Genomic DNA, 26,915 nt, shown 5'->3' on the forward strand with positions numbered 1-26,915 from the left:
TCTAATTATCATGACTTGATATATTATATTTAAATGTACAACAAGTACATATAATAAGTTAATTATTATCACTTTCATAACTAGATAAAAGTTATACATCTAGGTACATACAAAGATATTTTACTACTCAAAGTAGCAATTGTATGTAAGACTTCTTCAGGAAGCTTTTCAAATAATCATTTTGTGATTCTTTATCACTTTGATTATATTGGATCACTAATAAATATTAGTAAATTATATATCCACTTTTGGAAATATGCAAATTGAATTATATAGTAATTATATATATACATATCCAGTACCAACAATAGTTTGAAACTATTGATTTCAAGAAATAATAAAATATGTATATATTAATTTGCTTCTGACATTACCAATATATGTGAAATCTATATTCTTTGAAATAGAATTTCATGTCTATTCATTCTCTTTAGGTAATGATATTTAAATATTCTAAATGTACAATAAGTTTGTACAATTCACATTCTATTAAATAATCAAGTATACTTTTATCTTGATTATAAGTGTGTCAGTACTACAGGTACGCGACCACTATTATTCAATTTCACACATGATATATAGATTTCATGCACTTTGATTGTGTGTGGTATCTCATCTTTTGGTTATTTCCACTTTTTTCTGGAAATATTTGAGTAGTAAATAATGTCATTGATTATTTAAAATCATTACATTCACTTCGGGGAATGACGTTGAACAAGTAGAACATTATTATAAAATTCTTAAAAATTTATTACTTGTTCATCCATAAAAATATAAGAAATTATTCAACAATTTCTTTTACGATATTTCAAAGAATATATGAATGCAATTTTTGCATAGTCTCAAAGATGTATGCAAAATTTAATCTGTAATATATGTCAGATTCAATAATTTCCAGCATTGCAAGTAATAACAATGTATAATAACATGACTAATACGAAGAATCTTTAAAAGTAATTGACTTCAATTCGTATCATTCTCTGTAGGGAATGATGAACAATAAATACATGTCTCATGTATTTAAAAAACATTAGTCATGCTCATTGTTATTCTTATACTTTGATGTTTCAATGCAATTTTCTTAACATTCTTTTTGGGTATTCAAAACCCACTATAAAATTGCATCAATAATAATCATTTTTAATGATTCTTTAGTTGTATTCACATAAATACAATCATTTTTTCTTCGATAAATATAAAACATTTACTTCAGGAAATGTTTGTCAAAATCTATATCGATATTAGATTACTTTTCATTGTCCTCAAAGAATACAAGAACATATATATAAATATGTATTCATATCTTTCATTATATATCCATCAACTATATAATGAATATTACGTTTGCATAATCTTCAGGATATATGCAAGATTTTATTGAGGACGCATAATCTTCAGGATATATGCAAGATTTTATTGAGGACGTATAATCTTTAGGATATATGCAATATTTTATCGATGATGCATAATCTTCAGGATATATGTAATATTTTATCGATGATACATAATCTTCTGGATATATGTATAATTTATACAGATTTTCTCTATCATATCATTGACACACATATATTGTAAATATTATAAATGATAAGAACATAATATATATATATATGAAATCAATAATAAACATATAAAAGCATATACATACATATATAATATATAGATAAAAATAAAATAAAAAAAAATTCTTGAAATTGTTTCAGTCAGATGAGTATATATATAAATATATATTTAGTGTATCGTGACTTTGAAACAATTCAAGAACTTTAACAAAATACTTACATTGGGTCTTAGGCAGAGACGCATGCTTGAAACTTGGACAGAAACTCGTGTTGATAACGTATTATAAAATAATATAAAGTAGATGAGAAAAAAGAAGAAGAAGATGAAGAGAGAAAGAGAAAGTGAATGAGAATTTCTGAGTTGTTTATTCTAATGGGGTGAACCTCTATTTATACAAATACAAGAGTGAAATATTAAGAAACTAAGAAAAATAAAAACTAAGAAAAGAGGAATGTTGATTACAATTAATGGTAATAAATAAAAAATTTGGACATCCACATAATTATTAATATTTATAACACTAACTAATTATATAGGACACCACTTATAAAAAAATATCAGTAGCCCACTTCCTTATATATAATATAAGATAATATATTGCCCACTTCCTTATATGGCAATAATTTATTTATTTTTACTTTTATTTATAATTTAAGATATTAATTAAACTTGATTGTTAATCACAACTCAAATTATGATTGTGTACATGTGTTATATTTTTATTATTTGTATAATATTATGGTTAAATTTGTGTAGTGGACTAGTGGTGGTTCTTATTAGCATTTAACAATTAATGATAACTAATGTTGTGAAATGAAGTTAAGGAGTATTTTTACAAAAATAAAATATCAAAAAACTAAATTAAAAAAAAGTAAGTTTTCTCGTTTCCAAATTTATAACTACCTGAGGTTGTTTATTATCTTCGACCAGGCCCGACGGCCTTCCTTAGACATAGGTGTGATGGGATTGTGTTTTGCTATTGCGCGCGACTCGATTTTTACTTTTGTAATTAGTCTTGTCTTTATGATATGATTTTAAGTATTTTAGTTTTGTCTGTGTGACATGATTTTGTTTTGTTTCGTTATTGGTTATTCTTTGTTCTTCGATAGCTCACCATCAAATTGATGTTAGTGGTTAGGAATAATAAGTTCTCTGAGATTGAAGGAGTTGTTAGTGATGCAGTTACGGACTTTGCACAATAGTTGAGTGCTTAAGCTACGACGTCAAATGAATCTGCTGTAACAATTACAACCGTTGTGTCTTCTAAGCGATAAATAAAAATGAATATGTGTGTTCTTAAGTTTAACTGTAATACTTCAATCTTTTTAATCTAATCTTTTTATTAAACAATTTAAAAATTAGGCGACTAATTATTTCTTATTTTTATAATTCTAATCTCCGTCTTGTATCTTAAGTGGGAGAGACTATTAATTTAGCTTTGTTATTAATAAAATTGCACAATTTATTAAAAAAAATATATGAGAAAGTTAAGTTTATAAAGATTAAAAGATGAAATATGTTGGTGACATTTGGTTAGATCATTCCATACCAGAACTCTAATCAAAGAATATACTATGAAAATTATCTGTGATTTATTCAACCATTTCAATCAACATTTTATGACTCTTAGTTTGTGATAAGTGATTAACTCTAAGAAAGAATTTAAAGAAAAATGAACGACAGGTCGTTTTGCTATAAAAGTAAAGATGATCTTTTCCTCGTCCGTCCGGCTTATCTGATTGTTACTCGAGAACCACCCAGATCACTGACCAACTGTTGCTCTTTGACCTTATTCGACTTTGACCCCAACAAAATGACTACCTTAAATTATTATTATTATTATTTATTTGTATATTAATATTATTATTGTGTTTTATAATTATTTATTTTATTTTTGGGGAGTGATTGATAATAACCAACTGCCCGCCAAAGAGACCCAATGCAGCCATAACTGATAACCCTTTGGAATCACTCTTCTCTCTCTCTCTTTCTCTCTCCTATTTTTTTTAAGAGAAAATATATACAAAAATATGAAGAAAGTAGTTAGCCATGGAATATAAAAAAAGAAAAAGCAAATAAACAAATAAAAAAAACCAAGAAGAAGAAGAAGAAGACGATGACAGCAGCAGCAGCAGCTTGAGAAAGACAATTCTCCCTCCACCAAATGCCTTAACCATTTCTTCAAGACTAACCCATTTCACCAAACGCTCCTTTAATTAAACAAACCCCAAAACCCAACTCTAATTCGGTAACTCTCTTTCTCTCTCTCTCTCTTCACTTTCTTTCTTCTATTTCTTCGTTCTTATATTTTCCCGTTAGTTTCTCACTCTCACCATCTCTTCTCATTCATTTGTTCATTCCTTGATTCAATTTCGTATTCTTTCTCTTTCTTTCTTTCTTTCTCTCTCATCCATGCAGCCACCTCGCCGGAAAACCCCTCTGTTCCCATCGGAGCCGGGGGCAATGAAGGGTCGCAAGAACAACAACCTTTCCATTTTCGTTGTTGTTTTCTCCATTTTCTTATTTGGGGTGTTCATGTACAATGAGGACGTTAAGTCCATAGCCGAGTTTCCTTTTTCAAGGCCCAAAGCTCAAGAAATCCAAGAAACGATGCCCGAACAGAGCAAAAAGCCGGTGAAGGTTGTGGCGATGGTTGAAGAAGGAAAACCACAGAACGATGATGAGAACAAAGCAGTGAAGAATTCCCAAACTTCACTTGACGAAAACCCAGCTGAGGATTCTGATGAAACCCCAGAAAAAATAAAGTTGGAACCAATTAAAGAAGAGGAGCAGAAGATAGAATTGCCAGTTCTCACCGGAAAAGGAGAAGAGGAAGAAAACGACGACGGTGAAGATGTCGTTTTGCCACCGGAAGATTGCGATTTGTATACAGGGGAATGGGTTTATGATAATTCTACCCACCCGTTATATAAGGAAGATGAATGCGAGTTTCTCACAGCCCAAGTGACTTGTATGAGAAATGGAAGAAAGGATTCCATGTACCAAGGTTGGAAATGGCAACCCAGAGATTGCTCTTTGCCCAAGTAAGCTTTTTTCTTTTATTATTATTCCTTTAATGCTTTTATGATTACCAATTTTGTTTTTTTATACTAATTTTAATTATATAATTTAATAGGTTCAAAGCAAGATTATTACTAGAGAAACTGAGGAACAAGAGGCTCATGTTTGTTGGGGACTCACTCAATAGAAATCAGTGGGAATCAATGGTTTGCTTAGCTCAATCTGTTATACCTCCGGGAAGGAAGAGCTTACACAAGTCTGGCTCTCGAAATATTTTCAGAATTGAGGTAATTTATTTATTTTTTCTGTTTTTTGGGTTCAGCAAGTTAAATGGGAAAAAACTTTTAGAATATTAATGTTAATGTGAATAATCAATTCATCACTATCATGATGATTAATCATAATGTCAAGACAAATTGCACTATTACGTGGCTTTAGAGTAAATAATCATATAATCGCGCACAGCCTTTAATGCAAAATAAAATATGTAACAATAAAGTCAACAAAAACATTTTTCGTATTGTTAATTTAAGACCAAATATTGTAGTTAGTGATATTTATAATTGATAATTTCAAGTTCCAACCTCATGATTCTCGTTAAACACCAATTATATTCAATGCCTCGTTTATTAATCTTCTACTAAAATATATAAACAACCCATTTTGTCTTTTCTGAGATTCTACTAAGAAACTCATAGCCAAATGGCCAATATTCTCTAATATTTTTATTCAATAATAAATTTTTGTGGTTACGTTTTATCGAAATTATTATAGTGAATTAGTGGTGGAATGGGAGCATGAATTACTAGTTGGATTGAATTGCCTCTAAAGATGTGTGTTGTTGTGACCTTTGGTTTGAAAGTTTTGGCTTCTAAATCTTGTTTTTGAGTATCTTATTTGATCTTTGTGGACCTCTTGTTATTATTATTAGGACTATAATGCCACAGTGGAGTTTTATTGGGCCCCATTTTTGGTTGAGTCAAATTCAGACGATCCAAATATGCACAGCATATTGAACCGTATAATAATGCCTGAATCGATTGATAAACATGGTGTCAACTGGAAAAGTGTCGACTATCTTGTCTTCAACACATACATCTGGTGGATGAACACTTTTTCAATGAAAGTTTTGTAAGTATATACATCCATATCTTAATTAACTAAAAAAAAAAAAAGCTTATTTGTGTCTCTTTATATATGATATGATACCCTTTTAATTTTCACTACCTCAACAATGGGCTGATCATACTTTTATATTTACTTTGTGGGATTAATTAAAAAGACGAGGATCGTTCGATGAAGGGGCCACAGACTATGATGAGATCGAACGGCCAGTAGCATATGGAAGAGTTTTGAGGACATGGGCTAATTGGGTGAACGAAAATATAGATCCCAATCGTACTACTGTCTTCTTTAGTAGCATGTCCCCTCTTCATATCAAGTAATAATTTTCTAATCCCTTTTGCTCTTCACACTTTCTTTTTTCTTTTCTATATCTGATTTTCTTTTACCATTGAAATTAGTTTTGCCCAAATTTTGGCTTTGGTAAGTTCACTGATGTAACTAACGCTTACTTGGGCATGTTCTTTTGGCTTGTTAACAACTAAATTTTAAAGGATACGATAAAACAAAAAAATTGCCTTATTGTTTTCCAAGTACAACTAAATATATATTATAAAATTCAAGACATATCATACCAAATAATTATAGGTCGTGTAGGTTGTAGCTAATCCTTCTTAAAACGAACCTAATACTTCTAATTAGGTAAGCAAGTAAGAACCTAACATTGGTGGTTGTAGTAGTGGGGTCGTCCCTTTGTACCCTAAATTACCCTTATGACAAACAATCATTGTCATGTGCTCGTGCTTTTGCTTGTGTTTGATGTAATATATTACTACATACATGTGTCTCTATTTATAATCTAACTGATTTATTTACTGGTTTTAAAATTGAATATAGGAGCTTGGACTGGGATAATCCAGATGGCATAAAATGTGCCAAAGAAACTATGCCAATACAGAACATATCAAGCCCAATTCAAGTGGGGACAGACCGTCGGCTGTTTGTGATAGCCAATAACATAACTGGGTCGCTCAAAATTCCGGTTCACTTCCTCAACATAACAACTCTTTCTGAGTACCGTAAAGATGCACATACTTCAGTCCACACCATACGACAGGGTAAGATGTTGACCCCAGAACAGCAGGCTGACCCGGCCACGTATGCAGATTGTATACATTGGTGTCTTCCTGGGTTACCTGACACGTGGAACGAGTTTCTGTATACACGTATCATCTCTCGTTCTTGACCTGTTTGAAGGGGTCGTCTTTTTTTTTTTTTTTTTTTTTGGGTTCGTTTACCATCCACCTCAGTTCATATAATTTCCCCCTAAATCTGTCTTTCTTTTTTAGTTTTGTATAGGTTTCGAGTCACTTCGATTTTTTGGTTCTTTTTTCTTTTTTAAGCCGAGTGGGGTGGTGGGATAAGGGATGTCATTTTTGACAAGTGGGCAAAATTTCATAGGCCGAAAATGGGCAATTTAATACGCTTACTTGAATTGTACTTAACAAAACAAATAAAGTAAATCAAAAAATTGTACGTAATGCACAACTGTTTCCTCTTAGCTTTCACCTGAGTGTGCATTTATTTCAAGAGTAAATCCTACTCTTTACAACAGCGCATTAAATTCTTCTGCAATGTAGTTAATGAAGTTCAGTTATAACTCCTACTCGACTAAGCAACAAGTATTTTTGCTATTAAATGACTTTGTGAAACGGGACTTACCTGTCTATAGACACTATTTTCACTTTCCAAGTGCTGCTGGATCATTAGTGGACTAGTACAATCAATGGCTTAAAACGCCTTGCACTCGATGCCACAAACTGCTGATATGGATAATGATTTAGGATCACACAACTACACAAGCAGAACAGATCGAACTTTCGCCATAAATGAAGGGGTGAGTCTAAGGCACGAAAGCCTCCTTTTCAGTATCAAGTATCAGTACGGCATGGCATAACTTTATTTTAAGTACATAAATTGTTTACACCCCCAAAAAAAATTATAATGGTGTAAAAAAATACTTAACTAGAGTTCAAAAAGAATATTTTTCACTCACATAAGAAATACGGGTACTTTTTGAGCAATAATGTCAAAACTACAAATTATTAAAAAAAATATGAAATTTTATTTACATCCAATAAAACATACGCCCTAATATTAAAAAAAAATTAAACTAAAAATAATTTTTAAAAATTACTCTTCTCTTAATATTTTTTTTTAAAAAAAAAAATTATCATATTATTTTATATTAATTTTAATACTTATTTTAATTATAATTTTATATGTATTTTTAAAAATAATGTATACTTTTTTATTTTTTTTAATAAAATTTTACATAATTTTTTAATTTAATTATTTTTATTATAATATTTAATATATAATTTATTTTTATTTAATATGTATTTTTTTAAAAAAAAAAATATGAATAAGAAGAATATTTTTTAAAAAGAAAAACTAATATAATTAAAGATATATATTTTAGGAAAATTATACAATACACCCCCTTAAAATGAATATATTGATACACCACTATTTGTTTTAACATTCGAAATAATTTTTTGATCAAATTTTTTCTCAGTCATGTACGTTATAGTTATTTAAGACATCCTACAAAATTTTAAAAAATTCGGAAAAATTTAACACGCCGAAACTACGTTTAAACAGTGTGTTGTACGCGTGACTAATTTATTTTATACGCGTGTAAAATAGACTGTTTGAACATTGTTTTCTATATTGTAAATTATTCAAAAAAATTTAAAATTTTGTAGAATATCTTAAATAAATATAACGTACATAGACTAAAAATTTCTTTTAAATGCAAGGGTGCATCAGTATATCTATTTTAAAGGGGTGCATTGTAGAATCACCCTATATTTTATATAAAATAAAAATTATTAAAACAAATTACATTATTTATAATTTTTTTTAGATTGTAAATAAAACTAAAGCAAATTTTGCAATAAACCTACTATAACTACAATAAGCACCACGTATGAATAAATAACAATAATTATGAAGAAGAAAAAAGTGATAATCTATCTACACAACTACCCTAAATAAAGTTACAAAGCTTTTGACACAGGTTAAAAGATAATATAAAATTCTACAAAAAAGAAAATGTATTAATACAATAAATATTACGTATATATGACGATAGGGCCAAGAAGGACGGGGTTGATTTTCTAAAATCTCAACCATATGCTGCTATGAAGATGAAATGCATAACGTATTTATCTCTTCTTTTTTCTTTGGTAGCGCTGATTAGATAAATATTTAACAACAATTACGGAGACTATCTTATTATGGGCGGGTCGTCCAGGTCAGAGGTCTCAGTTACTGATGTTGGAAGACAAGAACTTGTCTATCTCACCAATAACGTTGATGTCTGTGTTTGGAAATAACAAACGCAATACTGGAACAAGAGATGATTTGACTTTGGGCTTCATTTTCTCCCCAGCTGTTTTGATTACAGATGGAGCTGGTACACCAAACCACTGAAGGTACCAAGAAAGGAGAATTGGACCTTTTTCTTCCCCGTTTGGCCATGTCCCCGATCTTAAATAGTTACGGAAATTATCCTGTAATCCCTCGAAACATTTCAGGAGATCTTCTACTCGTTTTCTAAGGGATCCTAGAAAATTAGATTGAACAATGCCACCTCTTGAAGTGGTCAACCTTCCACTCAATAAAGCTTCATTGTATGCTACTGCAAGCTGCGAATCAGAGCAAAAAAAAAGGTTGTGATAGGCATCAGATGAACTAACAAGAGAAATGTAGTAAAAACCATCCTATATTATTTTAACTCATTAAATATTCACCCATGGAAAAACTTAGAGCCTAACTCGAAGCATTATGTAAAATGTAAGCTAAAATCATCAACTAACAACGCATGTTTACCAATCCACAACGAAAATTATCATAATGGGAAATATTTTGGAAGTATATGAAAAGGAAAAAGATAAGGATTAAGGATTGCGTTTCTCTTTTCAATTTCACCGATTATACAGATCCCACTTTTAATTGTTGATTGTACAAGCAAAAAAGTGAATGAATAGGACAGAGAAACACTTTATTTGTTTCCATTTACCAGCTCTTGAGAAATTAACAAACATAGCACAGGAGTGAACTAAACCGAAACACCTTGCTAATACATGTGTTTTTTATTCAAAATGTAATTATCATTGTTTAACATCCAAAAACAGTAGATTCTGAAACAAGCAACCGTTTTTCTAAACATATGGTGTGCTGAATGAAATCAATCTTGGCAGTCAATAAATAAAATAAAAGCTTGTCATCAGACAGAAAACTACCTTTAAATTAGAGATAAAAAGCGAGTCACCCAAAACAACTGTACCGCAGGCGAACTGATCTGCCATTGACCCAATTGTTGTGTATAATGACAAATACACCTGCCAAGGACTCAAAAATTAATACTCGATTATAAGGATCAAATAGACAAAGGAATTATGCTGAAATTCCAATAGCAATACAAAAGTGAAACAAGTCTTAAAGAATAAACACAGGTAGCAATACACAGCAAACCTTTAGTACAAATTTTTTGGTTTGTATGCATTCATTAACAAGAATACTTGTTTCATTACGGTACTATTAAAATAGAAATCATCAAAATATTAGTGCACCGTTGCAACAGTACAATATACCTGTAACAGAGCAGGCCTGTCCTTGCTCACACACTCAAATAATACTTGTAGGCAAAATTCCTGGAAATCAACATCGGTTCTGCACATACAAATCCCTGTTAAAGTTATGCAATTGATTTACAATTAAATTTGATGTCCAGCCTGCTAAGATGCTTCGTTTATTTTTTTATATAAAAAAGGACATATACAATGTGAATACACATGCACACATCTTAAATTTTGAACCTCTCCCCTATCCATACATATACTTGCACACTCCAATCCCAAACCAAATAAGCTACTCTTAAACCAGTGCACTGTTAGCACATCAAGGTTCACAATTTGAGCTTACCTAAAAATCTCCATATGCACATGCTAAACAACTCTTTAGGATCAAGGACTATTCAGAGACTTTGACTAGCAATGACTTTAGAAAAAGTATCTACAATTTCATTTTACAACACTCAAATTTACTTTTATAATAACAGCATGCTTGTTCCTAACTGATAAAATGAGATAACACAACTGACCATATGATAAAAGGATTCATCTTATAGGAAATTGAGTTATAAATACGAGAATATATAAGTATATATGGAAGAGATGTACAGACTTACCTGCTATTCCAAGAAGGGTCACAGCAGAGTTGCGCAAAGGCAATCAAGCTTGGATCAGAAGAGAAAGTACTGACTAGCTGATCAACTGTAACAGAACCAGGTCCATTGCTCCCATCTATGCTAGGTTTAGATGCTTTTAAACCAGTTAAACCAAAGACCTGGATCATAAATATTTGACAAATGTTATATCATCTGCAAGAGGAAAAGGAAGCTTTCAAGTGGTAGAGGAGTTTGACCTTATGCATTGCTCGTGACAGCAGCGACTGGCACCCAATGGGATCATCCACATATGAACAAGCTCCAACCTTTCTCTTGATATACAGAACGCCAGAATTGAATGGGTTACTCTTATCCCCAAAAGTCCACCAGCTTTTATCTGTTCAATAACAACAAAGAGAAAGGAACACAGACTACACAGTATGAGAAAGGGTAAAAAATGTCAAAAAAGTTTAACATCACAACTTTAGTAACATTTAAAACAAAGAACAGAGGCATCTGCTACCTTCAGGAACCAACTCTATTACTTGAGGCCAGTACCGAGGACCACAAACGCGTATTGTTTTCAACTGCAAGCAGCAACATATGAACTCATGAATCCTAAACCTGAATTTTACTTTTGAGAGAGAGAGAGTGAGAGAGAGAGAGAGAGAGCAGATTCAACAAAGTGATATCGAGAAAATGAGAATTTTCCAGTTGTAATTACCACTGCTCGTTCTGGAAGAAGGCAGGGAGTGACCTCACAAAAGCTTGTTTCTGCATAATGGTCAGTTTCCTTTATAGTAACTTCAAGAGGGGCATACACAGGTAGACCAGTGTCAACATCAACAGTTTGAATCCAGCGAGCCTCTGTTGCAAGTACATATAAATGCCTGAATGCCTGAAAAATATACCTCCTTAGAAAAATGAAGATATAAATAAAACATGAAGATATGAAAGAAGAAAAAAAAATGAACAATCAGACTTGTAAGGGGAAGAAGTGTGCTACAGACTAGCCAATTGCAAAATAACGAAATGACTAGACCAGAGTAACAACATAAAAACCAGTCTAGTCTGGCAACTCTCAAATTCTTAATAAGTCAGAACAAGTGATATACATAAACTCTTTAGCAATTTACAGCCAAAATTTAACTATTTCCCAGATTTCCTCTCAAATATGTAAAAATTCTTAGATTTCTCTCAAACCATACAGCCCAACAAATGGCCAGTACAGCAGAATTCAACAACAATTTCCTCATTCCATTACCAACCAATCCCAATTGAACATAAAGAATCAGCACAAGTTCTTGGAATAGCTATTACCTAGTCCTATGAAAGCTTCTGCATAACACACAATTCCAAAGAAATAGTTTGGCAAGGCCCTCTTCATAGCATTTCGTGAAATTTATTTCCCAATGATACTAACCCCTTAAAATCTTTCACCACAACCAGGAACAGCAGACCCCACACTAACTGATAAGGAACAAAATCTATAATACACCCAAGTCTTAAAAATCATCCAAACATGCTACAAAACCACCGTCTATATATGGCAACCAGACCCCACTATCTTATACCAAGACACAAAGCAAAACTCCTCCATGTATCCCAACAGCTCCATCAATTCCCCCTATCTCTTTATCATTACAATTACAGCAAAAGTGAAATTCCAACCAGAAAAACTTGTATCCCCACAATCTCAGTCCACCCAAAACTCTGAGATCTGACCATTAATAAGGCTAATATTTAAAACAGCAGTGAAAACCTGATTGCAGATGCCTCATCACCTATTCATACATCCAACATCACATACCATGTCTGCTTCAGACTAGCTAAACTAACTACTCCCAAATTTAAGACAATGATAAGAATATCAGAAATATTTCAAAAAGCACAGCATAGTCAATAAACCAATTAGTCTGACATATTATACAAATGTTCAAGATAAGAAAGATGCATCACTCCTATTCTGAATTTTCTTGAATCCTGACCATTATACACGATCGAGATCATGCCATGTAATTAATTCTTCTTTTGAAAAATACCTGGAGGTGACATCGGTTATCATTTGGTCCTGTAGGCAAGCGTGGGTAAAGAGTAATCAGCAATGCAGCAATAGAGCCATTGCTTGTTGAAAAAGTCCGCATCCCTCCCCCAAGAAACAAGAAACCAATGGCCAAACTTACCTGAAACCACCATGGTAATGAAGTAAGAAAAGACAAATTTTTAAAGAGTGAAAAAAAGAAAACAGAGAGAGAGAAATGATGTGGCTTATGGTAGCAACCGTCAACTTTCAAACAAATACAAGCAACTTCCTTGTGCAAAAGAAAAAGAACAAACCCAAGGAGAGAGAGGAAGGGAGTGGTTTATCAGAACCACAGTCAACATCCAAAAAGCGATTACAGTATAATATAGCCAAGAAACTTAAAACTATATTTCATCCATAAGATATCTTTTACAATGCAGGCCAGTGGCTAAGGCTTCTATTCATTCTGCATCATTTTCAAAAACTGAGGATTGCTTATGATACAGAATTTGTGACACTGTAACACAATGCAAGACTAATATTTTACTAGACTCTACAGACACCCTTAGAGTAATAACTAACTATAAGTAAGAAGCACCCTTACAGAAACAATGCAAGGCTTAAAGCACCCTTAGAGTAATACCTAACTACAAGTAAGAAGCAGAAATTTACAGTTAAGCAGAAATGACTCAAATAATATGAAGCAATTAATGGTAGAAGCAAACCTCAACCCAAGAAAGTTAGGTTGAGTTGTCAGGTCCATGATTTGCTTCCATGAGGTTTAGCATTCAATTCTTCACAGGTACCTACCCAGAATTTGTTACAGTTTCCTACCTCCCAAAGATTGTAGGAATCAGGAGAAAGATGAATTAAATAGAAAAGGTAAACCATAAAAAACCAAAATACCTATGTAATGTCTAAGATCAAACAACTTAGATAACTTAAAGTTAGTTTGTGCCTCAATACAACTTTTATCACAGTGGTTAAGCATTGTCAGTCAAGAATTAAAACAAGCATAGAATGTGACACCAGAACAATGGGGATTCATAAAACTTAAGAAAAACTTACAGCCATCTGAACACCATAATTAGCTTGCCCATCTGCAGAATTTCTGCTACGGAGAAATCTCAATAGCTTAAAGGTCTGTAGATGACCAGAACCAGCCATAACCTAACATCATACATGATAAGGAGTTTAGGCATGTTAATGAATGATAGGGAAAGAGACAGTTAAAAGGAACTACATGTCCACATACCACAGAAAGCGAAAGAACAATAAGATGAAGGCAAATCTCTAATGTGCCTCGATCCACATAGTGGGATAATCCCCTTGGGAAGGTTCCACTTATAGCGGAAACTGGTTTGATCTGCAAACCAAATAATAACAAATAAAATACTTACCTCTAATACTTGGGTTATCACAAGTTAGGGAAAACCAAATTGAATGTCAAACCTCATTCAGAAAATAGATAGCATAGTTATACAATAACTCCTGTGCATTCCCATCCTTTGTGCCCGCAAACCTCAATCCTGTCACAAAAATATGAAGTTAGAAAAGGCATTGAGCTCCAAATAATTATCTTACAACATCTTCAAGTAAGAAACTGTAAGAGCTCAATATCAAAGAGCCCTAGGAGCTCAATAAATAAATTGCTACATGTTAATAGCAGAAAGTAACAGTCTTTTTAATTGAATTATGTACTTTATGAGTTTCATAAGTTCCTATGTATTCTAATTCCATATGGAAAGCATCAAGCAACTTCAAAACAAATTGTTACAAGATAATCAAATACCCTGACAATATAAACCAATGTTTCATGTAATTAGATGAATTACATCCTACCAAGAGAAATACAAGCCCCTGCCACTATATTGACATAAGCCTGCACAAATACTTCAGCGTCCATTTCATCAATATCACTAGTATCATCACCAAGCCATTGAACACCATTTTTCACAATATCAGGAATCTGAGACTGAATCCAGTCTTGAGAGGGATGAACCCTACAACAGACCAGCTTAGAAAAGTTAAATGAAATAACTATTTAATGTAAGTCAACACTCAACAGTTGAACTAGTTGAAAGAATTGGCATTACCTGCTCCACATTATCAAATTCCGAGCAATGACACGAAGCATAATGAAGTCAGGCCTAACATATTGCAAGTCAAAATGTGTACGAGGAATAGAGAGCTTAGACACAATTGTCTCTGATTCAGTCTGTCATAGACATAGATAAAAGAGGAAAAAGTCTCAACGATTAATCTAATGCATTTTCCTTTATGAATGGTGAGAGACAAATATGAACAAGATTTTACCTTCAGAAACATTAAAGCAAGAGCAATAATCGCTCCAGGGGCGGTGACATCAACATTAACTGCATTTCCATCCATCATCTACAGCCAAATATTAGCACATGCGGTAAAATAATTATTGTTTAGAAAAGAGTCCTATAAGAGAGGAGAATACTAAGAAGTTTCTAACAATATCAGTAAAGAAGTGATTACTACAAAATTAAAGTACGCAAATGTCACCTGTGCTGTAGCACGACTGTGCTCATCTGTTGAAATCCCAGCAGAAAGGGATTTTTCCTGATGATAAATAATAAGGAAAAAAAAAAGAAATATTTTTTAAATCACCAAAGCATTCGAGTGTGTAAAGCTCTTAAGAATTATACTAACATGACTGAACCTTCTGAATTCATTCAGAGCATTTACAACATATAAATGAATTAAAACTTAAGTTGGAGTAAGCAAATACAAGGACTGAAATTATGAAGAAATAAGAACCTAAAATTCAGAAACCTACATTATGAACTTCTTTGCCCCCAATATAATGGAACAACCGATCAACCATAGCATCCATAAAGCCAAGTGCATCATAGCCTCGTCCTTCATATAAAGTTACAAAGTTACCACCAAGATTTTACTATACAAACATTAAATTAAATGCACATATACATATAAGTTGTTAAAGCTTTTACCTACAGCAACAAGACCCAGTGAAAATCCTGCAGAAACAGAATAACCCTCCCTTTCAAGTACATTATCACCTCCACTTCTACGTCCTATTTCACCCTGTAGAATTAATTGTATAAATGTGGGAACATCTTACAAAAACAAAAGGAGAGGCAATGCAATGGTATTAATGAAAATTAACCTAGTTTTTATTGAGAGATAATAATATAGATGATTTTTTTTTTAAATAAGAAACATAATGCAGATGCATAAAAAGAAGGATAAGGTATCCTATTAAGAAACAGCAATACAAGCTAAAAGAAAGAGGAACAGAAAATAAATTGAACATTGAACAAAACACAATAGTACTGGTGATTCTTTCAACTGAGTTTTCTAGCCTCTTTGAGTGTGGGTGGGGTGGGGGGATGTATTTGTCCATAATTTGCAATCTATAAAGGTACTATGCAGTACTCAGGGTATGGAAAGAATAAGTCAACTTAGGTTTTTTCTATCAAGAATTCACTCAGTGACAACATCCCATTCCCATCCACAACAGTATGCTCCAAAAAGTTCGTATTCATTTTTCGTAAAGTTGAATTTTTATTTTGTTTTTGTAAATTTTTCTGTGGGATTTATCTTGCCCACTTTGGCTTGTATTAATTTTTCAGTTTTAATACAAGCTGAAGTTTTGTGTCAAATAAATAAATAAAGTTGAAATTGTTGTTTTTTTATTTTTTTATTTAAAGGAAAAAAATTGGGTGATGCTTATGAGCACAGCATAAACAGTATCATGCATATTTAATCACTAGAGAAACACAAACGAAATCTACCAAGAGAAACTGCATGGATTGAGGATGTGCAGACCCTTCGTGAAGAAGACCAACTGACATTAGAGCTGCTGACTGATTAACACACAAAAAAGAGTTTGTTAAATTCTCTAGGTGGAGAAAACCAAATAATTTAACAAATCAGAACTGTAGCAAAAAATAACAAGCACTTCATCATGTAAGACCAACTATGTAGCTGAGGTAAGAGAATAAATATCATCTAGTTTATAAATATCAATTGGTGGCTGAAAAATTTCTAGCGAAATGAGAATAACTTTATAGATACCTGTAGAAGGGTCGGCAACTCCAGCTCAGGAAAGGAGGAAGGATGTTTAGCAGGTATATGAACATAAAGAGACTGTAGAAGTATAAATAATGTAGTTTCATTTCAGACATTCAGTTAATAATGTTATGCAATAAACACATAGACATTTAGAAATATTAGAAACAGGGTTATACTTGCAAAAAATTGAAATCCTGTTTATTACAAATTTCCATCATACAACATGAACATTGACACTCCACATATAATTACATATATGAATTTGTCAAAAAAAGAATCTTAATTTTTATTTTTTTTTGTAAAAAATAAAAAATAAAAAAAAAAGAAGAATTTTAGTTAAACAGTAACTGCCCAAAATCAAGAAATTGCATATTTACTTTAGAAATTAATGGATCCATAGTCCCTCTGTAAGAAGCTGCAAGGCCAAGCATCAATCCCACAGTTGTGCTTTCATGTTCCTAAAATCAAAGTAAGCAAAGTAATTTCCAGGATTAAACATACAATGGCAAATAAACATATATGACCACAAATATGAACATAAAATATTACATGGGGCGGCAACCCAAAAAATACAGTATGTATATATATAGTAAACTTGTATGAAGTACAAAACCTGATTGTAATACTGGAAAATATCTGTAAGACTTAAAACACGGAGATATCCGTGCAACCCTAGTGCAAGAAGTAGTCCAGCATGAATAGCATTTGGCTCTTCAGGTTTGTTGTATATAATCCAGGTTCTTGACATTTTACCCTGCATACAAACAACTTCCGTGTCTCTAAGAAAACTCAATAAATGTAATTTACATGTTATTAATATCATGTACATATTTCACAGCAAGACAAGTGAGAAAAAGAATTAAAGATAGCATAAACTTGAGATCACTAATTCTTTCTAAGGAAAGAAAGAAATTTTGAATGATAGGATACTACAAGCATCAGCAGACCATTTACAGAAGAGGTACACACATCAAAGTAACATATTCATCACCAAGGAATTTGAGAAAACAACACTTTTTCAAATTTCTAAATATGATATATCTACATCAGATAAAGAATATAAACCTGAAGTGGGGCCAGCCTCAGTCCAGCAGCCACAGCATTGTGAAACTCAGGCCAAGATTTAAGTTCTTGTATATTTCTCACAGTTGGGTCCAGATTCACCTTTCCATCAAAAAATTACAAGTACAGTGAGGCACAGATGAGACAAGGAAAATGTGAAAATGAAAGGCAAAAGGTACAAATTAAAATAACATTTAAAAAACATTTATGGAGCAAAGCAAAATGAACAGCCCCATGAAAGGATTGTTCAGAAGTAAATACATGGTCATATATTAGAGCTTGGAAAGCAAAAGGTCAAATAAACAACAGACACTAACCAGTTTGTTACATGAATAAGTTAAATAAACTCCACAAATTGCATAAAATGAAAAAGGAAACAGAAAAAAACTCAGACTGAAAAATCACAAATTGACCTAGGCCAACCTTAATATTTTGAATGACAATAATGGATTCCTTAATTCTATCTTGTTAAAACAATCTTGTATTTGGAGACATTTTGGACAAGACTTTGAAAATTATAAATAGCACTTTTATGACCTGCTATATAAATGCAGGAAAAAGAAAACCCAACTCCGCACATAGAACAAAAATATTCAGAAGGACAGACAACAAGATAATAAGCATATCACGAAAAAAAATATGATTTGAACATACAGTTGCATTCTGTTGGGCAGGCAACCGACCTGCTAAAACAAGCTTTGGGACTGCAAACACCTGCACACAAAATCCCATGAACATATTACAAAAGCGAAAACAATTATTCTAGTTATGCAGAACATGCACACAAGCTGAAATACCTCCGTCAAAAGTGTATATATTGTTCCAAGAGTAAATGCCCCACGCCCTAGAGGAAGGGAGGTAGTCCTTTGCGCAACATGCCATAATCGAGCCTTCACAAATACCAATTTGATAACCAGAAAAATTAGAGCATATAAAAAAAATATAAAAGAACCAACACTAAACATGCAGATTTAAATAAGATGTACCTGCTGAAGGTCCTGGTCAGAAGCACTGGGATTAACAGATGTTTGAATAGCCACAGGTCTTGCAGAGCATAAAAGGCGTCTAACCTGATAGAAGGAAAGTAACTTTAAGCTTGAAAATACTTGAAAAAGAAACAAATTCAGAAGACCTATTTGCACACCAAAGGAAAGAAGTATACAACTGATATGATGACAAAGATACACCCTGACTAACAATAAAATTTACTAGCACAGAGAGCATGTGATGCTGGACAAAGACAACCATTAACAGTTTGACCGCACCTTCAATCAAAAAGTTTGGTGTCATGTTAAGCCTTCAAAATCAAAAAGTTTGGTGTCATGTGTCATGTTAAAAGCTACTACTGAAGATATCTCAGCCTGGGGATATGGAATCTTATCAAGACTTACATTAACGCCAGTGGACACTAGAGATATAAGTATACACGCATATGGAATATTGGTGACAAAAATCCAACATAAAGGGAAGGAGAAAATGAAATATAGGCAACTAAAACATGTAGAAAACATATGCAATAATAATATTAATAATAATTTTAGCAAATCTATTCTTCATCGGTGCTTCCATTCTGTTGAAAGAGCCAAAAATTACCTCATTCAATCGTAAATCACGCCCGTAACGCAACTGTGTGCTAGAGTTGAAAATATGCTCCATGCCATCTGTCATAGAACCATCAATAGAATCTGTATCCTCAAACTTTGCACCATCTAATCTGATTGAATCAGACACTGTGGAAGGAATGGTTACTGGATGCAAATGGAGCATGTACGGTGTAGAAATAGAGATTAAATTCACATTTGTTTGGGTTTCAAACTCCTTGAATTTGCATGATCGTGCCAGACATGACAAAGCCAAGTCCTCTCGACCAAGTAAAACATATGCAGCAGCTGGCCAGTCAGTAGGAGGACATTCCCGACACTTATCCAATGCCTACAGATTGCAGAAGCAAAATGTAATAAATAAATACAGTCACCCAAAAACAGATTATCAATAATGGCTAAAATTTACAGCAAAAATTAAGCAGAAATAGAATAGGATAGTTATGTAGCAAACACACATATATTACTTGTATCTATGGTACAAATATCAATACACAGTACAGGTAATAAGTATAAAACCACTCTATGTTTATCAAATGGTTTTGTAAGTTCCAAAAGATTTGTCCAACCTACATAAACTTCTGCCATTTTTCAAAAAATACCTTTATTTTTAACCATTTCACATTTATAAATGGCAGCATAACTGTTAGACCCAGGATTAATAAGGTGAGGTTGAGGATAGCAAATAAAAGGGAGCATGACTAATTGAATTCAGGATAGTTTTAAGTGGAGAATAAAATAGTATAAATAGGCAAGTAAGGGAATAGAGTGGGCATGCAAGAATCCAGAGGTTATTGCTCTGCATCATGGAGAGTCCTAGACCTCTCGAATGCCTAGGGAAATTGTCTCTATAATTCTCTAGTGTAGGCAATTTAATTCAGATCCATTTTCAACTATCATCTACATTCATTCCTTGCTATTATTCTATAATTCTGCTACTGTTCTACCGGGTTTACTTAGCTGTCAGGTTTTGAGCATATCAATAACATACATGTCGTAAAGGTAGTGAAACCCCAGAAGGCAGCAAGTCAAGTTGCTTTAGTCCAAATCTTTCTCCAACCATTCCCAAGACAGTAAGTTCCTCATTTGTGCAATGTGATCCCACAGCAATATTACAGTAAACGCCAGATGAAAGTTTTTTTCCTATTTGTTTAGCACCAGATAACAAACTGTAAAAGGAGACAATCTTCCGAGCCCAACTCACAACAGAGCTCCCATTTTGACAAATTAAAGGTGAAAGATCGTTAAAATTAGCAGAACTGCATCCAAGCAGCAAACACGTCTCAAGCCATCTGAATAAACTTGGTGGTGTCTTAATTGAAAAGGTAGTTAAAGACATTGAAATATTTCTAGAAAAAACAGGAAAGTCACGAATATAGTGGTCCAGATAGCTTTGTTCACCCAGATACTTGGCAATATCACATAACAGAACTGCAAGAAGCTCCAAATCCCTATAAAAAGCAATGCAAAGATTGGTAAATTAAAAGAGAGCATAAAGAACAAAGTTAACAATAATACATTCGGTAAGTGAAATTTAGGACATTTAGGGTTATTTTGTTTCCATTTTATGTGTGTCTTATGTGTATTATGGGTTTTCTTTTACAATTATTTCTTGTAACATTCATAAATAAGTTCAGAAAAAGTCTTAATTAATTAGTATTGGGTTCTTATTTGCCTAGATTTCAGTTAGTTATAAATTTTATCAATTTAAAGTGCCTGCATATGGGCCTATTCCACTTGTAAACAGGATATTCTATTCAACAGTTTAGTGAAACCTCTCAAGGCATTCGGCCATGTTTTAACCCAAGGAAGCTCCAAGAAAGAGCCTATAGTCTACCCTTTCTCTCTCCTAATCATCTGTCCCATCACTAAGTTTGAAGAATACAGCCTGTCACAACTATTCCTACCTACGAGGAAAATAACACAGAAGCTTGCAACAGCTAAAACAGTCTACTTACACCTCCAATTTCTTGCAGGTTATTCAGCTGGAAAGTAGCACCAACACCCCCATCTTGTTCATTTCTTAGCTCTAAGGTAATCGTAATCTATGCTGCTTAAGTGAAGTTTTAAGGAATAAAATGTTAACTTGAACCCGCGCAGAACATTAAATAAATGAAGTGGGAATCAAGAAGAATAGAAACATTTTACAGGAGCTTAAAATAAACAGTAAAAAAGTGCAAACCTCTTCCGAAGGGTATCCAGTTTTAGACTCTCATATACTGCATGTAAACAACCCAAGCTCTCCGTTATTAATTCTGAGTAGAATGATTTTTCTTTTTTTTTTGTACCTTCCGAATTTGATCCAATAGAATCCATTTCCTGCCCATGAACTGATACTGAAGAAACTCCAGTGACAAAGTTATGTTTGCAGAAGTTCTTGTGAAACTTGCTACTGATAAGAAACTCCCAAGATGACTCAGTCGTCGAACTTGAATGCTTTAGATTACTGATAGAAGGTCTACACATTTTCAGGATAATACTACAGAAAGCATCCCACTCCGTATTAACAACATAATCAGCCTCAGTCAAATATCCAGAGTCGCCATCTTTCCAAAGAAGACTAACAAAATGACTATAGAAGCTGGAACTAAGCCCCTCAGCCATTGCTGTGATGCAATCATTTGCCAGCAAAGATGAAGGGTTTCTTCGTATTGCACACCTATACATCTGGATCGTTAATGATAAAAATGATTATGATAAAGATGAGAAAAGCTATTAGAGTCTGGCAAACATAGCTAGCAAGAAAAATAGCCAGACAGATAGCTTATTACCAAGCTCGTAGTGAACTCAAGTGATTCCACATTCTAAATGCTTCCACACTTTTTTGACCAGAATCTACAAATCTAGGAAAATTGAATTAAAAATACCATAATAAATTACTTAGCCTGCACACCTTCCCACTATTCACTATGATATTGATACGGCCCTCAATAGCATCAGCTACTCCAGTAATCTTCAAATCATGGAAAACAGATGTTGCTTCTCTGAACTTCAGATTATGAGAGAGTCGATCTTTACTTAATGTTGCAGGCAGAGCATACCTACATAGGCATTGCTTCCCTGACTGCAATAGAAAAGTGGTTGACTATACATACACATATAACAAATGAAGTGGACACAATATAAATCATGCTTACTAGCATTGCAAACTACACCCATTTCACAAGCAGTGTTTAAGTTCCCATTTATTGTTGCTGATTCAAACAACTAAAAAAAGCACAAACTCCAGATTAAGATTTTCCCTTGTATCTTCCCAAGAATGTTAAAAGAGCTTTCAATACATGTAATCACCAGTTTTGAAATAAAATTCTATAATTGCCTAAAAACAAACTATATACATTTTTATATATATTAAATATGTGGAAAAAAATATATGTAGTTATTTTTTATTTGCCCCGAAAAAGTTTCTTCAGAATTAATACACTGAAAGATCAATTAAAGAAACTCCCAGCAAATGAATATGTTAATTTAATGTAACAAGAATATAGTTGCACTGTAACAAGTATGAAGATTATGTAAATTTCTGATGAATGCATATTAAATTCAACATATATTGCCAAATTAAAGACACAAGCTCACATAATATCAAGTATCAATGATTAACAGGCATATCTTACATAAAGAAGAAGTGAATTTTCTGGTGCCAAAACAACTATGTCTGCATATGGAAGCAAGCCAACTTTCACTCTGAAATAAAAGGGGTAAAATGAGAAAGTCAAGTCTACAAGATTATATGAGAAATAACTAACTCTTAAAAACTGAATAGAAAACAAGAAGCCACAGCTTTACCTAGGACGTGTTACAGTCACAGGAGCAGCTGCAATTGCAGGTATACTCCAGCTCATGTCAGGTTTAATATCAAAAATAATTTCATTATTGATTTCAACACTCTGAAGCCTTACGGACAAAAGTTTCCTTTGCTCTTGGTGAAGAAAGCAAATTATAGGAGCTGCATCGTCATCAGTTGCGAGGAAAACCTAACAAAAATTTAAAGGATACTTAACAAAAAGTGAAATGAACTTGGCAATCTTTACAAAGTACTATCATTATATTTTTAAATTAGGCTCCCCACCTAACCCTACAATCTTATGTGGGTATCCGGAGGGATTCAAACCTCAGACCTTATGGAGCAAATCATATTGGTGACCATTTGAGCTACACTTTGGGTAAAGTTTTACAAAGTACCATCATATGCACTTCAAGAAAACAGAAATATGGATATCTAAAAAAAATAAAGTGATACCTTACAAGCAGCTGTTTGCACACCCTTCCCTTGCCATATTCTACGGAAAGAGAATTGTTTCTGTAGTACACCGGAAGGAATAGCATCCAAAAAATTAGCATTTTCCGCTTCAAGGTTAGAATTAATGACTTCTACAACCCAAACCGAGTGCTGTTTCTTTCCTATAAACAACACAACAGTGTCAGAATGATAAGCCAAAATAAGAACAAAAGAGAAAAGAGCTTGAGATTAAAAAACCTTTGTTATATGATACCATAAGAGGTACTTGATCACTCGTCCAAATTGTTGTTTCATCAAATTCCTTCATTATGTTGTACTTTCCTCTTTCTTCTATATATGTCAGCTGAAAATTTTGAAAGCAAAATCTTTCAACGTTAATAAATCAAGAATAAAAGCAAAAAATGCAAGCAACAAGGTCAAATATCTGAAATGAAATAAATGAAGAACAACAATCATTCAAGCAAAATACTTGTGGTTCTTCAAGTGGATCTTTCAGAATCATATGTGAGGACATTGAACTTGTTTCCCCCTTGACTAAATTTCCAAATGCATTCAGCAAACTCAAATTATGCTTTGGGCTATATTCATTTTCTCTTCTAAGACGAGATAATTCACGCCTACCAAATAAAGGACTAGCAGGTGAATTAGGATTGTGACTCGTTGAACTTGTATCTACTTGTTGCTGGAATAGTAACCCAAAAGGAAGAGCCCATATTGATGTGACGGAGCGTGAAAGAGGGATGGATGTTACTTCACCTATCAAAAGCAGGCTATAATTTCAAAAAATACATCACATAGCAAGAAAAAACGAAAGAAAGAGCAAAAAACGAAAAATGGCTTGCAACATAGTATCTCATGGCTAATATAATAAATTTGGATAAATTAACTTTTCAAAACAGTTCCATTTACATCTATACACTATGTGACGTTTTTTCACTACAGTCTGCTTTTATTAAGTTTAAATACAAGTTGTAACAAAACAGCTCATGGTTTGTAGGTAAGATTTAAATTAGCATAAGCCTAAAAGTATACAATATAACAATCGAATCTATGTCTTGCCCCTGCTCTATACAATGTGCTGCTCTGGTCAGCTCACCTGATGTGTTGTACATCGTCAAAGAAGCAATTTGTAAAACACAAAGAAGGGCTTCAGCCATATCACCCAAACGACACCAGCGAGCCTTAAATTTGCATAGGAAGTTTAGCAGAAAATTAATATATAAAAATAATAATAAAAAAGAAAAGGAAAAGTGAGTCACTTCTTATATATGTGAGTTGAGTATAGATTTAAATTTCCCTAACTTTAACATTACACGAAAACAGATACAGAGAAGTAAATCAACTTCTGAAAGAGGCCAAAGAATATCTCTAAACCATACAATCGCTAAAAAGAAAGGTAAGAAAAATATAGCAAATTGCTAAGTGATAGAACAGAATCCATCACGATAACTCATTTGAACAAAAGATGAGCTTCCACGGTCAAGCTACACTACCCCTCAGTCTCATGATCATACACTAACCACAAAGAAATATTATATTGAATATATAAATGTAGCAATTCCTAGAGGGAACAGAAAACTGGAGAGTGAATACAGCAAGAAACGAACAATACGAGTAATTCAATGAATCACGAACCTTGTCATGTAATGTAAGCAAAAGTCTCGATCATCTACGGTAGCAAAACTACAATATTTTTGTTACTGTATCATGTCATATTCGAATACATACCATAATGACTGGGGACGACAACGTGAACCTCTTAAACACTCGTGCACCTGTTGACCATATTATCCTGTTACAAAGCAAAATTTACATTAGGCACGAATTAACAACTGTTATTTTGTCGAGTTGAAGCAACGGAAAATAGAATTTGATTCTCCTTAAGTTTTAAATTTTCTTCTTTCTATTTTCTTACGGCTTTTTCAAGCAGCCAAAAGGAAAAATTTTCCAACAACATTACCGATTTCCTCTAATGAAAAGCTCGTGATCGCATCGATCACTGAGGGGGGCAGCCGAGGCATCGAAATCGTCGGCTTCATCTCTTTGCCGAGTGAGTTCTGAATCGAAGAGGAAGTAATCGTAGTGGTCGGTAAAATTATCAGCGGGCTTTCCATCGAGAGCTTCGGCGATCAAGCCGAAGGGCTTGAACTCGCCCAGCACTTTGAGTTCACGAACCCCTATCGACATTTCTGTGAGTGGACTGGAGTAGACTGGCGCAGGACTCCCCTCCCGCTCTTTTCTTTTCTTTTCTTTTCAATTCTTTTTTTATTTTTTTAATTTTTGTAATAAGACGTTACCGCCATTTGAAACCCTAGAATGTTGCCTGTTTGGCTCTGCGGATAGTTTAGTTCTGCCCCGGAAAGGAATGTCGTTTGACCCTTTTTTTTGGGGGTTATAATGTCGTTTGACCCTTCATCGAATAGACTTAGGAAGTACTCAAAAAACAAAAATAGGCTTATGATTAAAAATTAATGAAGTAACATACATTAATGAATTTGGATTTAACATAAATTAGTAACTAGTAACTGCTTCTAGTTTTCTAGACCTAAATCACAATGAATGTTACTTCGTATGGGAAAATTAGATTGTATACCCCTTTTAACTAAGTCATTTTCTAGTTTAGAATTTTCATTCTGTTGTGTTGTTTTAATTAAGCCATTTTAATTTATACCTTCTTTTTTTTATTTATTCATATATACTCGGATTTATAAATAATGTGCCTATTGTACCCTTCATTTAGGTTAAATAAAAAAATATTCAATTACTTTTTCTCCAGAAACACAATAACCACTCCTCTGCTGCGATCAACGATTTTCCTTTAGTGCATGAGCACAAGAATTGAAAAAATAGCTAAGGAGGACAATTATCAATGATAGTCTCTTATTGAAAACTCAAATCATAAAATTAACAAAATGTTTAAATGATATATTTTTGTGGTAACCCAAATATAGTGTACAAATTTGATATATAATCAATTTTTAACTAAGAACTAATTTTCATTATATGAATGAGATAAAAGATTATCTCTGTAGATAAAGA

The 26,915-nt window shown here is 33.0% G+C and overlaps 2 protein-coding genes across 3 annotated transcripts; one reads left to right on the forward strand and one right to left on the reverse strand.

The window, feature by feature from the left end:
- The first annotated feature begins 3,419 nt into the window (after window positions 1-3,419).
- Window positions 3,420-7,211, forward strand: LOC115706110 (xylan O-acetyltransferase 1). 2 transcript variants are annotated; one of them, XM_030633637.2, is made up of 6 exons: window positions 3,420-3,811; window positions 3,982-4,607; window positions 4,700-4,871; window positions 5,516-5,715; window positions 5,867-6,025; window positions 6,544-7,211. In XM_030633637.2, the coding sequence occupies exons 2-6, from the start codon at window positions 4,027-4,029 to the stop codon at window positions 6,890-6,892; spliced, it is 1,461 nt and encodes a 486-aa protein (XP_030489497.2). In that variant the 5' UTR covers window positions 3,420-3,811; window positions 3,982-4,026; the 3' UTR covers window positions 6,893-7,211. The 2 variants fall into 2 exon arrangements, with proteins under 2 accessions (XP_030489497.2, XP_030489496.2); XM_030633636.2 differs by having other exon boundaries at window positions 3,482-4,607.
- A 1,426-nt stretch (window positions 7,212-8,637) lies between these two features.
- LOC115705997 (anaphase-promoting complex subunit 1) lies at window positions 8,638-26,211 on the reverse strand. The gene is made up of 37 exons (XM_061103788.1): window positions 25,837-26,211; window positions 25,605-25,668; window positions 24,973-25,057; window positions 24,346-24,632; window positions 24,114-24,219; window positions 23,877-24,037; window positions 23,423-23,610; window positions 23,251-23,320; window positions 22,527-22,697; window positions 21,816-22,300; window positions 20,625-21,084; window positions 19,626-19,964; window positions 19,019-19,102; window positions 18,830-18,922; window positions 18,687-18,746; window positions 18,036-18,134; window positions 17,584-17,724; window positions 17,348-17,428; window positions 16,974-17,045; window positions 16,691-16,762; window positions 15,887-15,980; window positions 15,712-15,794; window positions 15,438-15,494; window positions 15,222-15,299; window positions 15,002-15,123; window positions 14,748-14,908; window positions 14,358-14,434; window positions 14,161-14,271; window positions 13,974-14,075; window positions 12,925-13,065; window positions 11,607-11,780; window positions 11,406-11,469; window positions 11,140-11,279; window positions 10,904-11,061; window positions 10,308-10,386; window positions 9,957-10,055; window positions 8,638-9,359 (listed from the first exon to the last, which is right to left on the reverse strand). Exons 1-37 carry the CDS (start codon window positions 26,061-26,063, stop codon window positions 8,976-8,978), a joined length of 5,469 nt encoding a protein of 1,822 aa, XP_060959771.1. The 5' UTR covers window positions 26,064-26,211; the 3' UTR covers window positions 8,638-8,975.
- Window positions 26,212-26,915: the final 704 nt, after the last annotated feature.

The sequence above is a fragment of the Cannabis sativa genome, chromosome 1, assembly GCF_029168945.1.
Source record: "Cannabis sativa cultivar Pink pepper isolate KNU-18-1 chromosome 1, ASM2916894v1, whole genome shotgun sequence".
Taxonomy (NCBI): domain Eukaryota; kingdom Viridiplantae; phylum Streptophyta; class Magnoliopsida; order Rosales; family Cannabaceae; genus Cannabis; species Cannabis sativa.